This window comes from Castor canadensis, chromosome 8 (genome assembly GCF_047511655.1).
Source record: "Castor canadensis chromosome 8, mCasCan1.hap1v2, whole genome shotgun sequence".
NCBI classification, from domain to species: Eukaryota; Metazoa; Chordata; class Mammalia; order Rodentia; family Castoridae; genus Castor; species Castor canadensis.
Window position 1 is genome coordinate 17,603,910 of NC_133393.1, and position 23,478 is coordinate 17,627,387.

The 23,478-nt window shown below is 43.4% G+C and overlaps 1 protein-coding gene across 1 annotated transcript in view; it reads right to left on the reverse strand.

Moving 5' to 3' along the window:
• Dnah8 (dynein axonemal heavy chain 8) overlaps positions 1 to 23,478 on the reverse strand; it is a 343,384-nt gene that overhangs the window by 270,483 nt on the left and 49,423 nt on the right. The window contains exons 2-5 of the mRNA XM_074082285.1: positions 11,906 to 12,375; positions 11,665 to 11,799; positions 8,207 to 8,291; positions 3,074 to 3,225 (exon numbers count right to left, since the gene is read on the reverse strand). Of these exons, the coding sequence (XP_073938386.1) occupies positions 3,074 to 3,225; positions 8,207 to 8,291; positions 11,665 to 11,799; positions 11,906 to 12,331 (798 nt within the window). The 5' untranslated portion in view covers positions 12,332 to 12,375. The remainder of the gene's footprint in view (positions 1 to 3,073; positions 3,226 to 8,206; positions 8,292 to 11,664; positions 11,800 to 11,905; positions 12,376 to 23,478) is intronic.

Consider the following 23,478-nt stretch of genomic DNA (forward strand, 5'->3'; position numbering starts at 1 on the left):
ACTTTTGGGTGAGGGAAGCAACAAAGAAACTAGCTCTTGGCCCAAAACTTTGGATAGAAACAATGATCAGTCACGAGGACTCAAAAGCCTGAAAATCAAAATGCTGCCATCTAGTCTGGAGCCAGTGCCTCATGCCTGTGACCCTAGCTCCTTGGGAGGCTGAGCTGGGGAGGATGGTGGTTCAAGGCCGACCCAAGCAAATAGTTTGCAAGACTCCAAAAAAAAAGAGTAAAATGAACTAGAGGTGTGGCTCAAGCGACAGAGCACCTGCTTTGCAAGCACAAAGGCCCGAGTTCAAATCCCAGTCCCACCCCCAAAAAACCCCACAATCCTGCCATTACAATATGAGATCTCAACTAATGCAACTTAAGTAACTCCCAAGCTAACAAATTAAGGGGAAAAACTCATGTAGGGCCACTGAAAACTGGTTGCTTATTTGTTACCTGTAAGTGTGTGGTTACTATGGTTTGAACATGGGTTACATTCCACAAAGGTCCACATATGAAGGGCTGGATCCCCCAGGGTGGTGCTCCTGAGAGGAGGTAGAACTTTTGGGAGGTAAGACAGAATAGGATATCCTTAGGTTATTGAGGGCATGACCATGAAAGGTTCTTCTCCTTCTTGGTCAAGATGTCATTGGTCAGCCAGATACAATGGCTCACCCTGTAATCTCAGCTACTCAGAAGGTACAGCTAAGGAGGATGGAAATTTGAGGCCAGCCCAGTCAAAAACTTAAAGAGACCTAAGTAGACATGGTGGTGCACACCTGAAATTCCAGCAACCTGAGAGGCATAGGTAGGAGGATTCCAGTGTGAAACTAACTTGGGCAAAAAAGCTTGAGACCCTATCTGAAAAATAACTAAAGCAAAAAGTCCTGGGGGTTGGAGTTCTGGCTCAGTGGCTCATGCCAATAATCATAGCTACTTGGAAGATGGAGATGAGGAGATGAATTCTGAGGCCAGCTTGGGCAAAAAAAGTTAGTGAGACCTCATCTCAATCAATAAGCCAGACATGGTGGTATCCACTTGTCATCCCAAAGATGAAGGAGGACATAGATAGAATTGAGGTCTAAGGCCAGCCCTTGGCCAAAATGTGACACCCTACCTAAAAAATAACCTAAAAGCAAAAAGGTCTGAGAGTATGACCCAAGTGGTAGAACACCTGCCTAGCAAGCACAAAGCCCTGAGTTCAAACCCCAAGACTACCAAAAAAAAAAACCAACAATTGCTCACTCCAGTATGTGTTCCTACCATTGCCATCCAGTGGTCTCTGGGACCCCCCAATCTTGGACTGGAACTTCCAAAGCTATGTGCAAATAAATTTCTTTTTATAAGTCAATTGCCTCAGATACTTTACTGGAGTAACACAAAGCTGACTTATACAGTAACTATGACCACAGGTACAGCTAAGTAAGTACCACTATCTTGACTGCGCTAAGATGTCAGCATTTTTTCTCACCACTGCTTCTGCACCATAGGTCAAATGTCAACAAATACCATCTTAACATGATGAAAATTAGTTCTTCCTCATAGATGCCCTCAAAGTGTCAGGGGTAGTACTTTGAGAACCATCAGTACACTATATGTCCCAGCTGTGACTGCATTTATGTAGTTACTACGATGTAAGCAAATTATTTAGCTAAACAGTATAGAAAGAACTGTATTGGAAGAATGTAGGAATGGAGACAATAGGAGAGGGCCACAGAATAAAAAAGAGCTAAATCCTCATCTTCTACAGAGGAAAGACCAGAGGTAATGTCTACATTGGCAAAAGAAGCAATTGTAGCAAATTATTTAGAGTTGTGGAGGTAAGTGAAGGATCTGTTGAGACCGGGCATGGTGTGTGACACCTGTAATCCCATACTCAGGAGGCTAGACAGGGTGATCATCTGACTCCAGGAGTTCAGGGTCAACTTTAGCAACATACCAAGACCTCATCTCAAAAAATAAACAAATATATGAAAAAAGGGCTGGGGATGTAAGTCAGTGGCAGAACACTTGCCTGGCATGCATGAGGTCCTGGGTTCCATCCCTAGCACTGAAAATCAAATCAATAAACAAAGAATAAAAACACACCTAAATTATAAAAAAAAAAAAAAACAGGTTAAATCACAGATAAATTGAAGAGAGAACTACTGAAATGAAAGTTAGGTTGTTGAACGAACATACACATTGGGGTGAAACAAGAGGGCAACAGAGACAAAGAGGAAATGAGATGAAAGGAAAAAGGACAGATTCCCTACGACAGGCCCTAGTAGGAGAGGCCTCATCAACCACAGAAAATGCAGTGAAATACCTAGAAGGAGCCAGGCGGACACACTGCCAACCTATAACAACCTCTCTTCAAGAAATCTTTTTTGTCAGAAACAGAAAAGCAGCAAAATTAGGTTGGATTTCAGCTGTGTTTCCCATTATAAGAGGTATTAAGACTCTCTAAGAATAACCAAGAGAACTAATATTTGTTGAGAGGTTAGTGTGTCAGGCAATATAAGAATTTGTTTATATTATCATTCCAAGGTTTAGCGACAATCCTGTAAGGGGGTGTGTTATTCTCAATTTAAGCATGTCCCAAGTCTCAGAAAGGACAAGCAGCTTGCTAGCCAGTGGTGAAGGTCAGAGGCAAATTCGGATTTATCTAACTAAAATTCTTGTTTTGCCATCCTGCCATCCTGCCTTCCCAGGATGAGGTTCACAGTGTCCTGGCTGTCAGTCACTGCTCTCTTTCTCTTCCAAAACTATTAAAGAATTAAAATATTGAGAGAGGAGAAGGTGAAACAAAGTAACTACTACTTCAAATTGCATGAACAGAACCGAATGTGACCCTGGTGAATGGAAGCACGGAGATTATTTGTACACCATCTAGCGAAAACGGAATTTTCATGAATTTTAAAAGGCAGTATCTGAAGGATAAATATAACTAAGCTCTATTATAGCCCATTTCTTGGCTTCTTTGAATATATGAATATATTATTTCCTTGGCACTCAGTTCAGCCCTATATATAGAAAAGTGAAGCAAAAATATGACCAGGAAAAGACATCAGTGTTTACCTCTGTAGAAGAAAGATGAAACGTACCTCATGAATACTTTTAACATTTAAAGCAACATCATTACGACAGCGAACAAAAAATAAGCACAGTCCTTTCAGTTTGTCCGGGGCAGCACTGTCCACGTACAGCCTCATCATTTTTGACCCTTTGCCTGCTCCAGCAATTGTCCGACCACATTCTGGAAACCAAAGTCAAGAACTGAGCATATGGTCCATAATTGAGCAAATGTGACAAGTGACTGTGGTCCTTACTCTATTGTCTGTTGTTTCAATATGATCATGGAGTACTTTTTTTTTTTTTGTCTGTCAGAAGGTGACAATAATTGTGATTGTGAAATGGCAGCCTCCTCTAGTGCTTTTTCTGAGCTCTGACTTTCATCCTTTTGGGCCTGCCCCAGGGCCTTCTCTTACACTGCTGTCCTATCCCACCCCCAGGCCCCTGCCGACCAAATTCCCACTCCTTTTTCAGATCTCAGCTGAAATGCCACCATCTCAGGAAGCCCTCCTGGACTGCCCTGAGAAGAACCAGTTCCCACATATGAAATACACTCACAGAACCTAACCTATACTAAATCTGTCCTTAAATTAATTTCAGTAAAAATTAAGCATTTAATTGTAACCTTTCTTTACTTTTAAGAACCCATTTTTTTGGTGGAACTGGTGTTTGAACTTAAGGCTTCAGGCTTAGCAAAGCATGTGCTCTACTGCTTGAGCCACACCTCCAGTCCATTTTGCTCTGGTTATTTTGGAGACAAAGCCTCACGAGCTCTTTGCCCAAGCTGGTCTTGAACCTCCATCCTCCCAATCTCAGCCTCCCAACTAGCTAGAAGTACAGGTGTGAGGCACCCGTGCCTGGCTTACGTAGAAGTTTTAAATGAGGGAAATATGTAATGACATAGAAAAACATCTATGATATATGGACCAGTGCAAAAAAGCAAACTGAGAACAAAATGCATTTCTATGATCCATTTTAAAGTAATAATAAGCCTTCATATGTTAGCACATGCATATGAGAAAGAAGTAGAGAGATGTTTACAAACTGATCTGATCAATGTATTACTTTTCAGGTACAAATGTAATGATCAGAAGTATGTCCACCCTTTGCTCTGGCAAGTCCACTCTGAGAAGTCTTCCTAAAATTTCTTCCTAATCCAGTAGAGGTAGCTTCAGTGATATTCATTGAGGTACTGTTTCAAGGAACAAAACATTGAAAACAGCCTACATTGTAAGACATCAGTTTTGAAAATTATAGTTACAGCAGCCTGATGAAATATAATGCAAATGTTAAATTTTTAATCGTAGACATCGGGAAACACTGCTTTTATCCTAAAGGCAGAGGCAATGACTGAGTAGGACTTCAGTCCTACTCAGAAAAAAAGAGCAAGAATTGACAAATAAGACTGCATCAAATTAAAAAGCTTCTGCACAGCAAAGGAAATAATTACCAGAATGGGAGAAAATCTTCGCTAGCTATTTATCTGGCAGGGGACTAATATCCAGAATATATAAAGAACTCAAAAATATTAAACACCAAAAGAACAAATAATCCGGTCAATCAATGGGCAAATGAATTAAACAGACAGTTCTCAAAAGAAGAAATAAAAATTGTCAATAAATACATGAATAAACATTCAGCATCTTTAGCCATCAGGAAAATGCAAATCAAAACTACACTGAAATTCTATCTCACCCCAGTCAGAATGGCCATCAAGAAAACAACAAAAGCTGGTGGGGATGCAGGGGTGAAAGGAGCCCTTCTGCACCATTGGTAGGAATGTAAGTGAGTACAGCCACTATGGAAATCAGCATGGAGGTTCCCCAAAAGACCAACAAAACTGCCATATGATCCAGCTATGCACTCCTGGGTATATACTAGAAGGAACATAAGTCAGCATACAAACATACATGTTTATTACAGCACTAGTTATAATAGCCAAGTTACGGAAACGCATCCTATGTGCCCACACACAGATACATGGATAAAGAAAATGTGGTGTATATACACAATGGCATATTATTCAGAAGAGTGAAAATTATGTCGTTTATAGGAAAATAGATGGAAACAGAGGTCATCATGTTAAGAGAAATAACCCACATTCAGAAAGGCAAATATTCCATGCTCCTTCTCATTTGTGGAATCTAGATTTTCAAAAAAGACATGAAAGTAAGAAGGGGGACTATTTGGGAAAAGAAAGGGGACAACCAGAAGGGAAGGTAGGACAAGAGAGGGTAATGGGGATGAATGTGATCAAAGTACATTTTATACATGTGTGAGGATGTTATACTAAGCCAGGCACAGTGCCTCACACCTGTAATCCTATCTACTTGGGAGGCTAAGAGTGAGAGCATCTTGGTTCAAGGCCAGCCCAGAGAGTTTAAGAAACTCCGTTTCAACAAACAGCTAAGTACAGTGTTGTATGCCTGTCATCCTAAGCTATGTGAGAGGCTGAGATGGGGAGGCTCACGACTGGAGACAAGCCTGGGAAATAAAAAAAAAAAAAAAAAAAAAACAGTGTTCAGGTGATGTCATGTGACCCAATAGCTAGGTGCACGCCTGTCATCCCCAGCTATACAGGGAAGCACAAAGAGAACTGAGGTCGAGGCTGCCTGGGCATAAAGTGAGACCCTATTTCAAAAATAACCAACAAAAAAAGGGCTGGCAGAGTTGCTCAAGTGATAACACACTTACCTCATAAGCATGAGGCCTGAGTTCAACACTCAGTACCACAAAAAAAAAAAACCTATAATGAAACCCATTATCTTGTACAATTGAAGTTTAAAGTTCTTAATTGTAGAAATGTATTTACTGGCACTGAGAAGACAGATTGGAGAACATGATATTGTCCAATTTTTAAAGCCACAATTAGGACTGTGTGTGAAGGTACACACCTGTAGTCCCAACTACTTGAGAGGCAGAGATTGGGAGGACTGCAGTTTGGGGTCAGCCCAGGCCAAAAATTAGCAAGACCCCATCTCAACAAATAACCGGGCATGGTGGTGCACACCTGTGATACCAGCAATGTGGGAGGCATCAATAGAGGATCATGGTCCAAGGCCAGCCTCAGGTAAAAAGCAGGAGACCCTATCTGAAAAATAATTAAACCAAAAGAGTTGTGCCAGTTGTAGAATGCCTGCCTAGGAAGTCTTGAGTTCAAACCCCAGTAATGCAAACAAACAAGTGAAAAAACGTCAATGCAGAATGATTGACAGAGGGTTGGGGCATGGCTCAAGTGGCAGAGCACTTGCCTCGCATGCACAAAGCCTGGGTTCGAGTCCCAGTACCTGTACACACACACACTATACACACAGTTGTAAAATATGTATACGTAGCAATGTAGTGCTAGAGGGGCGTTCATCAAAGAGTTGGTAATACTTTCTCCAGCTGAGTGGGTCTGTGCATAGCTAATTTCTTCTAAGTGCATGCATTTTCTTGTTTTTTCTATACTTTATCCTTTAAATTTTTAACCAGTTATAAAAAATATGGACTACGTAATAACCCCTCCCCCAAGATAAAAAGTGTGAGAATGAGAAAATCCAGACTAGCCCTAGTCACAATTATGAATTTACATATTTTGTTGGAGAAGCAAGTGTTCCATGACCCACAGAGACACAGACAACTGCAGTTGCTCAAGTTCCTTGTATAAATCAGCACAGTGTTTGCCTATACCCTCCCAACTCCTCCTGTATACTTTAAACCATCTCCAGATTGCTTCTCAGATCCAATACTGTGTATTCTGACAGCAAACGTGCTCAGTTGGATGCGTTCTCTCCCCACCCTCCTCAGCTGGGTGAATCCATGATGCAGAACCCATGGCTATGGAGGGCTGACTGTATGTGTATTAAACAATGAGGAGGAAATTGTAAGTGAAACAGGAGTCTGGAGAATAGTGATGGATGTGGGTTGGGACACGGAGCAGCACAGGTTATCAGAAGCAGGGTAGAGGCTACGGGGACAGAAGAAGGGTAGAACAGTGGGGAGAGTGGTGGGAGGCAGAGAAATGACTGCCATTACAGAAACCAGTAAAGATCATCACTTAAGGAAAGAACAGAGGCTCAGCCTAGACAAGTATTGTGCATCCATCCAGACAACGGCCTTTGGTTAAGGGGGGATTTATATCCAATCCAGTAAACAGCAGGACAATGAAAGATTTACTTGTCAGGAATCAGTAGTGTGACTTTCAGTGGGAAAATCTGATAACAGAGGTATCATCAGGTTTTGATCAGGAATACTAAGTCCCAAGCTGAGGCAGCAGAGGAGGAAAGTGAGAAAAAAATCAATAGGAGAGACATATTGAAGGCAAATCCACAGGACACAGAAGATAAGTAACCTAAGACAAAAGGATGGTCCCTGGACCTAGCTACTGAAATGAGGGTTTCATAACCCGGCTGTGTGTTAATTATTTTAGGTGTAATATGAACAGCAGGGAAAGCCAGACACACAAGTGACAGCTGCAGCAGGCACAAGATGCTTAGCCAGTGCCACAGGGACAGCTCCTGGGCTCTGGAGTGGCCTCGTGACCATTTCTAGTCATCTGAAAGCATATGGGCAAAAGGGCCCCACCTGTTCCAGGGGATTGCAATTAAATTCTGATGGAAATGTGTATTTCCCAGTGCTACAGGGTGTTTCTCCTTATACCATTACAGCAGAGTCTGAAACACATGTTGGGGCTGAAAATGTACTGTTCTTAAGACACTTTCTTTTTTTCACATAAGCTTCTGGCAAAAATGTCTTAATGAAATAAAATCCTGTGGCTGGGCAAGGTGACTCATGCCTGTCATCCTAGCTACTCAAGAGGCTGAGATCAGGAGAATCATGGGAGAATCACAGTTTGAGGCCAGCCTGGGCAAATAGTTCAAGAGACCCCATCTCCAAAATAACCAGAGCAAAATGGACTGGAGGTGTGGCTCAAGTGAGCAAGACACCATCTCAACCAATAAAAGCTGGACCTGGTGGAGGGGGGATAAGTAGGAAGACCCTATTCCAAAAATAATTAGAAAGCAAAAAAGGCTGGAGGCATGGCTAAAGGGGTAGTGCCTGCCTACAAAGCATGAGGTCCTGTGTTTACACCCCAGTACAGAAAGAAAGAACTGTGTATGTATAAGAGAAAAAAACACTCATTAACTAACCACTAGAACAATGCCCTCATAAAACATCCTTACCAATGCCAGGTACATCTCCTTCCTGATACAAAAGCTTCAGTGTCTTACAACCATCTTTCTCAAAAAAATGGATAAACGGATCCAGCTGTGAAATAAAAGAATGTGATGATCAGTGGCGAGAGAATTACAATAAAATGGATCAACTCCTATCTGAGGCATCTCACGTCCCTTAGTTATCATCATCGTGTTGTAGATGAAGAAAATAAGGCTTAAAGGCTTTAGTGAAAGCATGTCTGAGGCAAGATTAGACCAAACTGACTTAATTCCAACACGCCATGAAGTACAAGGTAAATTCTACCTTTTTGTTTTTCTTTTTTTTTTTTAAGAGACAATGTCTCAGCCAGGCGCCTGTGGCTCACACCTGTAACCCTAGCTACTTGGGAGGCTGAGATAGGGAATTTAGCAGTTCAAGGACAGCCCAAGCAAAAAGTTAGTAAGACCTCATCTCAACAGAAAAAGCTGGGTGTGGTGGTGTACTCCTGTCATCCCAGTTACCACCAGAAGTTTAAAACAGGAGGACTGAGCCCCAGGCCTGCCTGGACAAAAAGTGAGATGCTATCTTCAAAATTACCAGAGCAAAAAGGGCTGGAGGCATGGCTCAAGCAGTAGAGTGCCTCCCTCACAAGCATGAAGCCCTGAGTTCAAACCCCAGTACCGCCAAAAAAAAAAAAAAACACAAGGCCTCTCAGCTGGGGGTGGAGGCTCACACCTTAGAGGGAGAGGGGGCTGAGGTAGGGAAATCATGAGTTCAAAGCCAGCCTGGGCTGTATAGCAGGACCTTGTCTAAAAGAGAGAGAGAGAGAGAGACAGACAGACAGACAGACTTTCTATGCTGCCCAGGCTAACACCAAATTCCTGGGCTCGAGCAATCCTTCTGCCCAGCCTCTCAAGTAGCTGGAACTATCACAAAACTAGAAAGGTGAGACAGACTGGAGGTAAACATAAGGAATTATTATTAAGAGAAACAACTCTTAAAAGCTGCCTTTTAAGGGTACAGAAAATTAGCCTTTAATATTAACTAGCTGCTTTGTCTGACCAATGAGTTAAACAACGATGTTTCTGGCGATTGTAATTTGGTTCACATTATAGTCAAACCAATATAAAAACAAATTATTATAATGAGATTTTTTTCCATATCTATGAGCATAAAGTTTTTATTCAGTTATTAAAGAGTCAATGTAATGTCTTTATAGGTAGAAAGCTAAAGCCCTCCCACATCGTAAGTGAAATACAAAAGTTAGCACACCTAAGTCTCTCTTTTGAGCAGTGAGTTTGTGTTTTTGGTGGTACTGGACTTTGAACTCAGGACCTCACACTTGCTAGGAAGGTGCTCTACTACTTGAGCCACTCTGCCAGCCCTAGGGCACTGACTTTCCCTTACTGCCCACTGGGGAAAGCATCCCACGTGAGGCAAAGCCACCCCTTACGGTGGCTCTCAAACCTTACTGAGCACCAGACTGTCACATAGAGGGTGGTTTGTTAAAGACACCAGATGTTGGGTCTGAGAATTTTTGACACTGATGCTGCTGGTCTGGGACCACATTTGAGGACCAGGTGACAAAGCAGAGCATGGGGACATGTGTAACTCTGGCCTTGATCTTCTGCTCCTCCATCTCCCACATAACCAACTCTCACATGATCACAACCTAAAGACACGATCGCCGTCAGCACAGCCATTCTTGTCCAGTAACATCAGTACTTTCTGGATGACCCATTAGCTCTGAAAGCCTAAGAATTCTCAAGAATAGTGCACATAACTATGATAAAAAGATATAAATGTTCCATAGCTGGAGATGTAGCTCAGTTGCAGAGCAGTTGCCCAACACGTACCAGGCTCTGGGTTCGATCCCTACCAACACACACACACACACACACACACACACACACACACACACATTTCAGGAAAGTGGCATGAGATCATGAAACCAGCCCACACGCCCATGAAGCCAGCCTTGACCATGATGGCACATTCCACCAGGTGACCTGGAAAGCCACACCCTACTTCCATGCAGTTCCCACCATGGCACCTCTCGTTTAATGTACACATCTCCATGCATGCTCTGTCCCTGGTCATTAGAACAGCTTAGAGCGGTGGATATCTTTGCCTCAATCACATCCCCATCTCACTGTCACGACCACACACTAAAGGAACAGAGGACTGCCAGGAATACGTGCTTGTAAAGGTCCTGGAAGTGCAGGCAAATAACTTTGCAGAACTAGGCAACACGCATCGAGCAAGGGAGAAGCTCTTTTTGTTTGGGGGGGAGGGATTAAACTCAGGACCTCGCACTTGCAAGACAGGCACTCTACCTAAAGTCAACCATACCCCCTAGCCCTTTGTGCTATAGGTATTTCTCGAATAGGCTGTAGCATCTATGCCAGGGTCAGCCTTGACCAGAATTCTATTTATGCTTCCTTCATAGCTGGGATGACAGATGTATACCACCACGCCCAGCTTTTTTTACTGATTGAGATGGGATCTCTTGAACTTTTTCCCCAGGCTAGCCTCCAACTGTGATCCTCCCAATCTCAGCCTCCCAAGTAGTTAGGATTATAGGCATAAACTGTTGCGCCCAGCCAAAGGGAGAAGCCCTTTTAGGCACCAATTCATGAAATCCTGGCTCCTCGAACTTTTCCCAAATCTACTGACCATTGTCAAAGCAGGGGGTATCACCCCCATGGCAAAATGTTACCCCAACTCCCTCATCAGTACGTTTGGTGGCACAATCAGCTCACCAGCCTGTATGTGCTCACTGGTCTTCTGGGATTCTAGCCTAGTCTACTCCTAGAGTTGAGGAAAAATCCAAGCAACTAGTGGAACCAGAGCAATCAAGAAGGAATCTATGATACAGTTTATCCTGTATTACAAACAATTTCCACTTAAACCGAGGACATCTTTAAGGGCAGAAGGAGACACGGTTACTAACTCTGCCGGAAAACAGACACGATGCAGAACTGTCCCTGGTACACTGAGACATCTGGAAACCTGACTTGTTTTCTGCCCTATTCGCAAATAGTCACTGGGCGCTATCTCTAGTTTGCAGAATGCTTGTGTATGTGGTTCATAAAACCTCACTGTAAAGCACCACCCTACCTCTGCGTGGCTATCCCGCTAACTTCTGAAGACGCTTGGAGTTAGAATGTTAACCCAATTACAGCTGCTAACTCTTCCTCCACAACTGTAGACTTGACTAGAAACATCGCTCAACTGACCGTATCTGTATAAAATAAAGCTTCTTCTCTGGTCTATAACATTCCGACCTTCTCTTCCTAAATGTTGAGCTGTAAATGACAACGGCAATCCCTTCGATCACTCACTTCTCAAAGCGCAATTTAAAAATAAGGAAGGGACTGCGGGTGCAGCTCCGTGGTCACGGGAGCGTTTAGAACAGATGAAGCCCTGGGTTCAGACCCCAGCACCAAATACTACTACTAATAAAGGCAAGCCTTAAACTTACAGACGGGCAGTCCAAAATTAACTCTTCAACAGTTACGTGGTCCAGGCCAATCTTTTCTGCTAGAATTTCAAAGATATACTTGTATCCTGGATCAATTTTCGTTTTTCGGTTTTCCCTTGCGTCTCTAAATCTTGCCTAAAGAATGAAAGCAGGTATTAAAATCTTTTTGTAATTACGAAGAAAACAGAGCGGACGGACTGCGGTTCCCGCGCGGCACGTGGCAGGTGGCCGGGCCGCACACCTGTCTCTCTCTCAGCGTTTCCTGCAGGTTGGGGATACCACTCATGCTCCGGCGGAACTTGGACGGGCGCCGGGCAGACTGGGACAGCACGTCGGACAGCACCGACTGCACGGGCCGCGGCGCGATCCTCGGCCGGATTCTGGCCTGGGACGTCTCCTCATCTTCCTCCTCCGACGGAACGAGGGTGCGGTAATCAACCACCGAGGTCGAAAGAGCCGGGGTCACGCCTTCCGAGGGAGCCGCCTCTCCCGCGGGGGGCGGGGCCTCTCCCGCCGGAGGGGGCGGGGTCTCCTCGGCCTGAGGAGGCGGGGCCTCGTCTCCGGAAGGAGGTGGGGCGGAGCTTTCCGGGGGAGGCGGGGCTGCCTCCTCCGAAGAGCGAGGAGCCTCTTCTCCCTGGGGAGGGGGCCCGCCTTCTTCAGGTTCCATGTTGTGTGTGCTTTCCTCCTGCGAAGTATCTCGGACGTCAAAACCTAGAATTAAACAACCGTTTTCTTTAATGTTCTGCAATAAACTGAGTGCTAGGTGTTTTTATTCCTCCACTTAAAGCCACACAGGTAGCAAAATCATCCCTGTCTCCTTTACCTTACTATCAGAAGAAGCTAAATATGCAGAGCTAAAGGCATTTTTTTTTTTTTTTTTTTTTTGGCAATACAGGGGTTGAACTCAGGGACTTGGACTTACAAAGCAAGCACTCTACCACTTGAGCCACACCTCCAGTCCATCCTGCTCTGGATATTTTGGAGATAGGGTCTCAGGAACTATTTGCCTGGGCTGGCCTTGAACCTTGATCCTCCCGATCACAGCCTCCCAAGTAGCTAGGATTATAGGCGTGAGCCATCGACACTTTTGGCTTTGGGTTTATTTATTTATTTATTTATTTTTGATGGAGACAGCACACACAGGCCTACAGACATTTATTCCTGATTATGCTATGCCCTAGGAAACTGTTCCTCCATTCACATCCCATACTTGACATTGTAACTACAAGAAAGCACCTGTCCTCAGTATCTTCGGGCAGAAAAAAGTTAAAGAGTTATTGTGTTAGTAGACTGACTGGAGACCACTACCAAGACACTGATCATGCAAAAAGCCAAGCAAAGACCTTCATGGACCCAACATGTGCAGTATGTTGAGTAACTCTGATATAACACAGTTCTTCACTCAGACACCCAACTGTTATGTCAGCTCATCTACAGGAGCATAATCCAAAACCCAGAAAAGACTAAAATGTCCTCGTAGCAGCCAAAATGGATATCCCAAGTTAAAGCATGAAATTCATGCTGAAATGTGACTGTGTCTATCTATTGAAGCATTATGTCTAAGCTACTCAATCACAAAAGCTCCAATTATGAAAGGGTGTAACAATTATCATGAACACACAACCACGAAAAGTAGGGAATGCCTGCCAGTGGAGCAGGAGAAAGTGTCAGTTATAGACAAATCTCATTTTAGGGCGATAATGAGGCTTGCCTGGAAACAAGTTTCCAGGATATGGTTAAAATCTAGACCAGAATACTAGTAAATATTGAAGAACAGAAGAATAGATTCCCAAGCAGACAGGAAGACAGAGGAAGAGGATTTGTAGTGGAAGGCTGAGGAGGACAGCGGTGCAGATGAGGCCTCAGTAAGGTGAGGTTCTATGGCAGGATATCAGCAGACACAATGCAGAGACAATCTGTTACCTGTGCTCCACAACCACCCTCTCCACATTTCACAAGAACTCCTAAAACTGTTTCCTTTCATACCCTTAAGTAGCCTACTCAAAGTCAGAAATATCTCAGCAAATCTATCTTTTAGTTGCTACCTAACCAGTTTCCCTACCCATTCACCCACAAAATGTGCAAACAAGAGTTGAGGATGTAGCTCAGTGGTAGAGCACTTGCCTAGCATGTGCAAGGCTCTGGGTCAGGCTTTGGCCAGGGGTGGTGGTACATGCCTGTAATCCCAGCACTCAACAGACTGAGGTGGAAGAATCACAAGTTCAAAACCAGCATGGGATACATAATAAGACCCTGTCTCAAAAATACAACAAAAAAGTGCAAACAAGATTATTCTCAAACTGTCTGTAAGATTTTTTGTTTTAATTGTACGTCTCTTCCTTTTGTTTTATAAATCCTAGCTTTTCCTTTGGTTCTTGACTCCACTCTTATGTCTGTCTTCTCCACACGTTTCTGTGTCTGAGTTATTATTGGATGGACACAAGGACAAGCTACAACACCCAGGAGTTGTGTGGCCATTATATTATAAACACTTGAAGTCGGCCTGGAGGAGTTGGCTATACTATCTGTAACTCAGGAGCAAGTGTGATGATACTTCTTAGTGAAGTCATATCAATTGCCTGTCACTTTGCTCAAATGTATGCTTTTGAATCCTGCAAAATGATTCATTTGACTCAGTAAGAGAATCTTTGTATCTTTTCTCAAAGGGTATTGGTAGGCATGGCTGTCCAGTTTCAGTAAACCAAAGCAAAATCTGATTTAATTTCAATAAGGCCGTCAAGGAAGGCAACAATTGAACTGTAATAAATCAGAGAAGCAGGGCACACTCGATCGTAATCCCAACTACTCAGGAGGCAGAGGCAGAAGAATTAGAGCTTCAAGCCCAGCCCAGGCAAAGTTAGCAAGACCCCGTCTCAAAAACAAAATACAAATAAAACGGCTGGGGCATAGCTCAAGCGATAGAGCAGTGGCTAACATGGTTTGGGTTCAATTCCCAGTATCACAAAAAGAAAAAAAAATTCCGGAAAGTACACAATAAATGTCAGTGAATTTTCCATCTCAAATAGCTACTATTTTTAAAGTGGAAGTAAGGATTAAGATTGCAGAGAATGCTATTATCCACTTCAATCCATTCCCTGGTGGTTCCATATAATTGCAATTGGTGGATACATAATTTCAACAGGGGGGTCAGAGAAGAGTTTTAGTTCTCATAAACCTCCCAATTTAATGATAAGGAAGATTCAGAGAAGTTACAGGTCTTTCCCAGCTACATACACAGATGGTATTGACCTTTCTAAACTTTGGATAGATCACATTGATTCCCTAGTTAAAATTCTCCTCTGGGTGCCAGCCACAAGTGCTTGTGTCCTTTAGGGCCTGTCTGACTTGGGCCTTGTGGGGAGCAGATTAAAGCCTATGAGAACTGCGCACAAGCAAGGCGAGATGCAGTTAACTGCTTTTACCTGTAGGCCGAGATAGGCCCGGCACCTGGCCACGAAAAAGGGAAAGGCAGTGTTCAAAGAAGCAGAAATGCAGGTTTCTCCTGTTATAATGTCACACCCCTCCCTGTGGCTCCACCCTGTTTGCTGCTATAAAAGACCCTTGAAGGAGGAAGAGGGGCTTTTGCTTTTTGGGGCTTTACTTTGGGCTTTTGCACTTTTTTGCTTGGCTTTTGACTTTTTGCCTTTGAATATTGGGAAGAAGCTTTTACTTTGGGCCTTTTGGTGTGGGAAGCTTTTGGAAGGGAAAAGAATTGATGAAGGGAAAATGCTAAAAAGGGGTTGGTAGAAAGTCTGCACCAAGAACGTTTAACATAGGCCTTAGAAAGCTAAGCCAAAGAAAGAACTTTAACATAGGCTTTAAAGCTAAAGAAAAGCCAAAGAGAACATGGGACAGTGCACAGTGCAGGTCTAAGGACCCAGACTTTAAGAGTTATGCATGTGCAGGTTGTAGGCCCGGCTGTTTGCAACTTTGAGCACTGAGGCTTTAAGAGAGCTAAAGAGAGATGGGACAGTGCAAGCCTGGGGGTAAAAGACTTTAAAAGTAATTAAGTTAAAGATAAGCTAAGAGCAAATGTGGGACAGTGGGATCCTAAGGAAAGAGGTTTTAAGCAAGGTTTTAAAGAACTACAAGGAGTAAGGCCTTAAAGAATCAAGATAGACATAAGAAGCAATGAGGGTTGTGTGTCTCCAGCCAAGCATACAACACACCTGACCCCAACTTTCTGTCTGTCTGTCTGTCTATCCTGTGTCTTTTCTAAAATCTCCAGTTGCCCCCAGTTAAGCCCAGTTAGGTCCAGTACTAACCAGGAACAAGAGAAAAAGTTCTCTCCAGCAAAGGAGGGAGCGCAAGAAACAGCGCCCCCTTCAGGGCCAAATCTTTCTTTCTGGTTTAGGTACTAGTCAGGAGGCCACTTAAGGAGACTCACTGGAAGCAGTCAAGTGTGCCCAAAATCTGTAGTATCAAAGAAGAAAGTGCAGGAAGGAAATTGCCAAGGAATAGTTGTCATTTAAGAGAAGTCTTGGAGCTCATGCCTTTAATCCTAGCTACCTAGGAGGCAAAGATCAGGAGGACCTCAGTTTGGGTCCAACCCCAGGCAAAAAGTTCATGTGACCTCATCTCAACCAACAGGTAGGCATGACGGTACACATCTGTCATCCCAGTGACAACAGCAAGCATAAAATCCAAGCTAGCTCAGGCATAAATAAGAGGCCCTATCTCAAATATAACCAATGCAAAAAGGGATAGTGGAGTAACTCAAACAGTAGAGCACCTGAGTTCAAACTCCAGTACCTCCAAAAGAGAGAGAAAAGTGTTGATAAGATAAATATTAGTTCCCTGGAGAAGACCAGGGAAGCAAATTTAATTGTCAACACTTAAATGCCAGAATCTGTGCTTGGTGAGATATATAACTAAGTTTGAAATAGAGATATATATATTCAGCATATATATTAAAGATATATGTGGATATTCTTTAAAGATAAGAACAATTAGGTGTATATATAACTTCTTTACAAATAAAAGCAATCATATAAACAGCAAGTAGAGAGCATGAGCAAAGAAATGGGGATTATTGTGCCATTTAGAAAAGACAAGAATTTGACTGCTTTTCCTTTTAAAGGGAAAAGAGGTATGACATTGACTAGTGTTGGGGAACAGAAAATCTTAGTTTGACCTTTATTTTGTAGCAATAGAGAATGCAGGGAAGGTTTTTGTACAAGGAGTGACAGGATTTGAACTCACATCTGGAAGGTAAATTTAGCAGATCAGAGAGGACACATGCTGAAGGCAAGGAACCTTTGATGAGACTATTGACAAAATCCAAGCTAAAAGGATCCAGGGTCATCCAGGGTAGTGACGGTGGGGATAGAGGTTGGGAGAGGGAAGAGAAGTACTGTAGAAACAAAATGGACAGAATCTGGTATAAGATTGGGTATTGGGTGAAGGGGAGGGTAAGGAAGATTGAAAATACAAACACTTAGGTTGTTTAAACCAGATAACTCTGAATGGTGCCACCAGTAACAGACTGAGAGCAGGTTTCAGAGGGAATATACAAATTCAGTTCTGATAGTAATGACCTTGAGATGTTGACTAGGCATGAAGGTGATATCCAGCCAGCCAGAAGTTAGCAGGTGGGGGTGGAGGCATGGCTTGAGCAGTAGAGGACCTGCCTCACAGTGTGTAAGCCCTGAGTTCTAACTCCAGAACCACCAAAGGCAGGGAAAAAAAAAAAAAAGTTAGAAGCTGGCAACTGGTTGTGAAGGAATGGACCTCAGAAGGCAGATCAGCCCTGGAAACAGACTTGAAATCTTACCTACACTTCAGAGTAGGGCTTAGCAAACTTTTTCTGAAAAGTGCCGGGTAGACTTTGCAAGCTTGCAAGCCACACAGCCTGCCAACAACTACTCAATTCCACTGTTGAAGCTAAAAGCAGCTGTAAACATAAATGAATGGGCATAACACTGTCCTAATAAAACCTTTTTTATGGACACTGAATGCTGAATTTCATGTAATTTTCACCTGTAATGAAATATTTTCCATTTTTTAAAGCAAGAAAGTTTAGCTCCTAAATTGTACAATAAGAGGACGTGGGATGGATTTGGACTGAGGGCATATTTGCTGACCTCTGCTTTAGAGATGAATCATGGGAATAGACAAGGTTGTCTAAAGTGGGGGAGGGTTATAGAGAAGATGAACAAAAGCAAAGCCTTGGGATGCATGTACATACACATAAGAGGTAGTCTGAAGAAAGAGGAAATCTGGAGGAGTTAGAGAATTAGCAAGAAAATGAGAAAAGAGAAATGGGCTGCAAAAGCTGGGAGCTTTAAGGAGAAATGTCAGCTGGGCACTGGTGACTCATACCTGCAATCCTAGCTACTTGGGAAGCTGAGATTTGAGGATCCAGGTTCGAGGGCAGTCTGGCAAGCAGTATATGAGACTCCCTCTCCAAAATAACCAGAGAAAAATGAAGAAGAAGTATGGCTCAGTGGTTGAGTGCCTGCTTTGTGAGTACAAAGCCCTGAGTTCAAACCCCAGGGCCACAAAAAAGAAAGAGAAATGTCAACAGTGATGCATCTTGCAATGACCTAGAGAAGTAGGACAGATTCAAGGTCACCTGGAGGATGTGAGGGCGATCTGGCTGCGACATCTGTCACCCCATTGATCGCCAGGGTTGATTCGGCTGATCTGGCTGGCTAGGCGGGTGTCCCCTTCCTCCCTCACCGCTCCATGTGCGTCCCTCCCGAAGCTGCGCGCTCGGTCGAAGAGGACGACCATCCCCGATAGAGGAGGACCGTTCTTCGGTCAAGGGTATACGAGTAGCTGCGCTCCCCTGCTAGAACCTCCAAACAAGCTCTCAAGGTCACCTGGAAAAGCTGTCTGAGTGGCTCAAACTGTAAGAGTGCCTGCCTACCAAGTGTCAGGCCCTGAGTTCAAACCCCAGTGCTACCAAAAAAGGAAAAAATAAATAAAAATAAAAATAAAGGTCACCTGAGGAATCAGAGCTGTGTGAGACTTTTAGTAAAGCAATTTAAGCAATAGTGTGGTGTAATCCCACATAAAGGGAATGGCAGGTAGTAAAGGGCTATTGTGGTGAGTGAGGACTCCCAAAGAGGGACAGGCAGGAGATACCCTGGGAATTTGAAAGGAAAGAGTTGGAACCCTGGGAATTTGAGTTAAGGGAGGTTTTGGTTTCTATTGTGCTTGTTTCTTTAGCAAAGAGAAAAGCTGAGCACTAAAGGTAAGAATCTAGAAAAGTAGTGAATAAAATCCATCCCTCTGCTACCTTCTACAGCCTTTTGCTCAATGTATGGAAAATTCTGGAAAAACAGAAACATCTAATTATACACTTAATTCACTAATTGCAAGAATCTCTCAGCATGGCACATTGCCCAAAATTTTGAGTTTCTCACTTTGTGCAAGGAAATAAATGTGAAGAACCCTTCCTCTATGTACATTTAGGAACTGACTATTCTTTTGAGCATTTTTTTCTTTTTGCATTTTTTTCTCATCTTTCAGATCGAACCCAGCACCTTGCACATGCTAGACAAGGGCTCTATTACTGAGTTACATGCCCAGCTAATAATATACTAATTTATGTTACCATTTCACATTTATATTCATTTCTCTTAAAAAAAAAATGACTAGTTGGAGGATTCACACATGCTGATTTGAGAGCTCCCTACAGACTACAGTAATCAAGAGAATGGAGCACTAGCATAAGAGTAAACATAGACCAATGGGAGGTTAGAAGCAAACTTACACGCATTTGGCTGATTGATTTCTGACAAAGGTAACAAGACAATCCAACTGGAAAAGGACATATGGGACTGGGGACCACTGAAATGTCCACATATAAAAGAATGAATTTGGATAACTATATCATATCATATTTAAAAAGCAACTCGAAGGCCTAACTGTAAGAACTAAAATGATGAAATTTTTAGGAGGAAGCACAAGTGAAAAATTTATGACATCAGAGTAGGCACAGGTGCACAAGTATCACAAAAAAATAGATAAGTTAAACTTCAACCTTCATGTATTGAAGGCCACTGAAAAAAGTGAAAACAACCTATAGGATATTTTTTTGTTGTTGTTGTAGGACTGGGGTTTGAACGCAGGACCTATACCTTGGCCACTTCAACAGCCCCTTTTTGTGATTGGGATTTTTTGAGATAGGGTCTCATAAACTATTTCCCTGGGCTAGCTTCGAACATTGATCCTCCTGATCTCTACCTCCTGAATCTCTAGGATTATAGGTGTGATCCTATAATATATATATATATATATATATATATATATATAAAACACTCTTACAACTCAGCAATAAAAAAGCAAAAAAATTAAATGGATAATTTTTAAATGGGCATAGAATGTGAACAGACATTATTGAAAGAAAATAGGTAGAAACGGCCAAGAACATGGAAAGACATGTGCCAACATCATGCTTCACTAGGAACATGCAAATCAAACCCACAATTACACCTGACTTCAAACTATATTACAAAGCAATAACAATAAAAACAGCATGGTACTGGCACAAAAACAGACATGAAGACCAGTGGAACAGAATAGAGGACCCAGATATGAAGCCAACTATAACCCCCCCACCCCCTCAATACCCAGCAGAAACTATTTTGCCCTTATCTCTAATTTTGTTGAAGAGAGAGTATAAACAATAATAGGAAGGAACAAGGGTTTTTGCTGGTTGAGATAAGGATAGCTATACAGGGAGTTGACTCACATTAATTTCCTGTGCGTGTGTGTTACCTTCTAGGTTAATTCTTTTTGATCTAACCTTTTCTCTAGTTCCTGGTCCCCTTCTTCTATTGGCCTCCGTTACTTTTAAGGTATCTGCTTTAGTTTCTTTGCATTGAGGGCAACAAATGCTAACTAATTTTTTAGGTGTCTTACCTATCCTCACCCCTCCCTTGTGTGCTCTCGCTTTTATCTTGTGCTCAAAGTTCAATCCCCTTGTTGTGTTTGCCCTTGATCTAATGTCCACATATGAGGGAGAACATAGGATTTTTGGTCTTTTGGGCCAGGCTAACCTCACTCAGAATGATGTTCTCCAATTCCATCCATTTACCAGCGAATGATAACATTTCGTTCTTCTTCATGGCTGCATGAAATTCCATTGTGTATAGATACCACATTTTCTTAATCCATTCGTCAGTGGTGGGGCATCTTGGCTGTTTCCATAACTTGGCTATTGTGAATAGTGCCGCAATAAACATGGGTGTGCAGGTGCCTCTGGAGTAACCTGTATCACAGTCTTTTGGGTATATCCCCAAGAGTGGTATTGCTGGATCAAATGGTAGATAGATGTCTAGCTTTTTAAGTAGCCTCCAAATTTTTTTTAGAGTGGTTGTACTAGTTTACATTCCCACCAACATATAATAAATTTTTAAAAACTGTATATATAAGACTGTCAAGATATAAATAATAAACTACTACCATTTTGGAGAGATTTTTGTTTAGGGAAGTGTGGCTCAAGTGTAGAGCATCTGCCTAGCAAAAAAATAAAAGAATTTTTTAGTTTTCAATATTATCACATTCTGCATAGTACTTTAAAAAAAAGACCAACCATGTGTGTGTTATTACTTGTATTTGTGTGTATCACATACAATAAACATACAAAATGGTGTTTTTATTTTTTCTTTATATAACTTAGGGCATAAAATTTAGGATCTAGCACTAGGGATACAGTTGAGTGGAACAGCACATGCTCTAGACCCTGGGTTCAATCTACAGCAACATGTAAAAAAAGTAAATTCACCCTAACCATTCTCACTCCAGGGCCTGAAGAACAGAGTGAAGGAAAGAGAGGGAGGGAGAGCCTTATGGGAGTTGGGCGAGCTTCCACAGGAGCCATGGGCGTTGGGGCCCTCCGCACGCACGTGGGAATACTGCTGCAAATGAGCAGTATGCTAAGTGTGCAGCGCATCCAGCCTCAGCTTGTGCTCTGGTACCCATTTCTGCAACCCCAACCCTGAGAATTGAGGGTCTTCTGTGTTTTTGACTGCTGGGGCCACACGTTAGACTAAGGGGCCCTCCAGAGAAAACTGGATAAGCATATAGGAGTGGTGTGACGGGTGAGAGAGTGGAACTGCTAGGCAGAAGGCAGGGTAGTGGGGTCCAAGAGAGGTGAAGCAGGAGAGAGCTAGCTTGGTTAAAGTGGTGAATTCAGAGATGAGACTTCAGAGCTGAGGGGAGCATGAGTGGGTTTTTTGTTTTTGTTTTTTTGTCTGTTTCTTTGAGGAAGTATCTATGTAGCCCCAGCGGGCCTCAAACTTGAGGTTCTTCTTGCCTCAGCCTCCCAAGCATTGAGATTACAGGTAAGAGCCGCCATGCCCAGATGATTAATTTTGTATGGGGGGGGTTGTTTGTTTTTTGGGCCATGTCCCCACCCCTGTCGGTTTATGTTTTGTTTTTGTTTTGTGCAATGTAAGCACGCGCTCTGCTACTGAGCTGCCCCCCAACCCCTTGCTTCCTTCTTTTAAAGGAGGAGGGTGTTGGGGCCACTTAGCTATCCAGAGAGGAGGACGGGATTGACAGGGAACAGTGACTTGGCTGGGTTTTTCTAGCAGGATGCTTGTTTTTTTGCTTTGACTAGTAGAGGTGAAAGAATTTCAGAGTGAACTCCAGTCCCCCAAAAAGTAGGAACGCGGGCGGGAAGCCGCGGAAGTAGGGCGCCGGGCTCGCTGCAGGTGCCACGCACTCACCCTCCGGGGATCTCAGACCACCGAAGTCCCCCGATCGGCCTCTCCTGGCGGAGCTGCTCCCGGCCTCCGCGGCCACCGAGCTCGGCCGGCCGTTGGGAGTCCGAAACCGGCTCTGTCCCGGCGCCTCGCGCGGACTCCGCAGGGCGCGGACCCCCGCGGCGGGCCAGGCTGCTACCCGATTAACCACCCACCTGCCCAGCCTGAGACGCCCAACGTGGTTTAGGAGACCCGGGCATTGAAGGGCGTCTACCTGGCGATGGAAACTGAGGGGCGGGGATCCCGGATCATGGCACATGTATGTATCATGGATGTAGCACGTATGTAGCATTACTGTCCAAGACCTTGTTAGGGACTTGGGAGAAATCCAAGGTGTGCTTTGAGGGAATTGGCATGGAACTGTGTGAAGATATAACAATGTTTCAATGACCTTTTACAGTTCCTGAAGTTATTTACTGCTTCACTTGAACAGCAGAACATGTCTCATGTTGACTTGTTTGCTCAGAAACCTATGGCTAGTAATGCAGATCCTGCAAAGCTAGAAGAAATCGGGATTTGTCAAAGTCTGCCTCCTCTCCTTTCCAGTACAATTCTGCTTTTCCTGTAACTGGTACCACGGTGTCCATTTTTTAGTAAGGTCAAATTTTGAATGTAGAATGAGGACTGGAAGGTCTGCCAACTGAAAAAAAAGAAGAGGCTATAAAAACCGCAAGTCAAGTTAAAGAAACCAGTGTGCCTCCAGCTGCTGAGTACAGAATTGAATATGCAGTATGAAATCATGAGCCAAGGTGCTCCCTGTACAGACTCACCCAGGACGCCAAGTGGCAAGGCCTAACAGTTGGAGCCTGAGCTGCTTCCCTGGCTGTCTGTAGGCAAATAAGTAGGTCCCTGTGATGGCGGCAGACTAGCCTGGGGACCCGTGGCATAAGAATCAAAGCAATCAAAACTCAGGAATTAGGAATAGCATTATACTGGGTAATCTTTTAAGAAAAGCACACCTATTTCCCCAGCTCACACTACCCCATGTGGGAGGAGTTGATGCATACATAACCCAGTTTCCCTCTACTGACCAACCCCATGTCCACAGACCCCAATAAAACTTTGAGGTCTTGGGAACCCCCAGCCTGCCCACCCT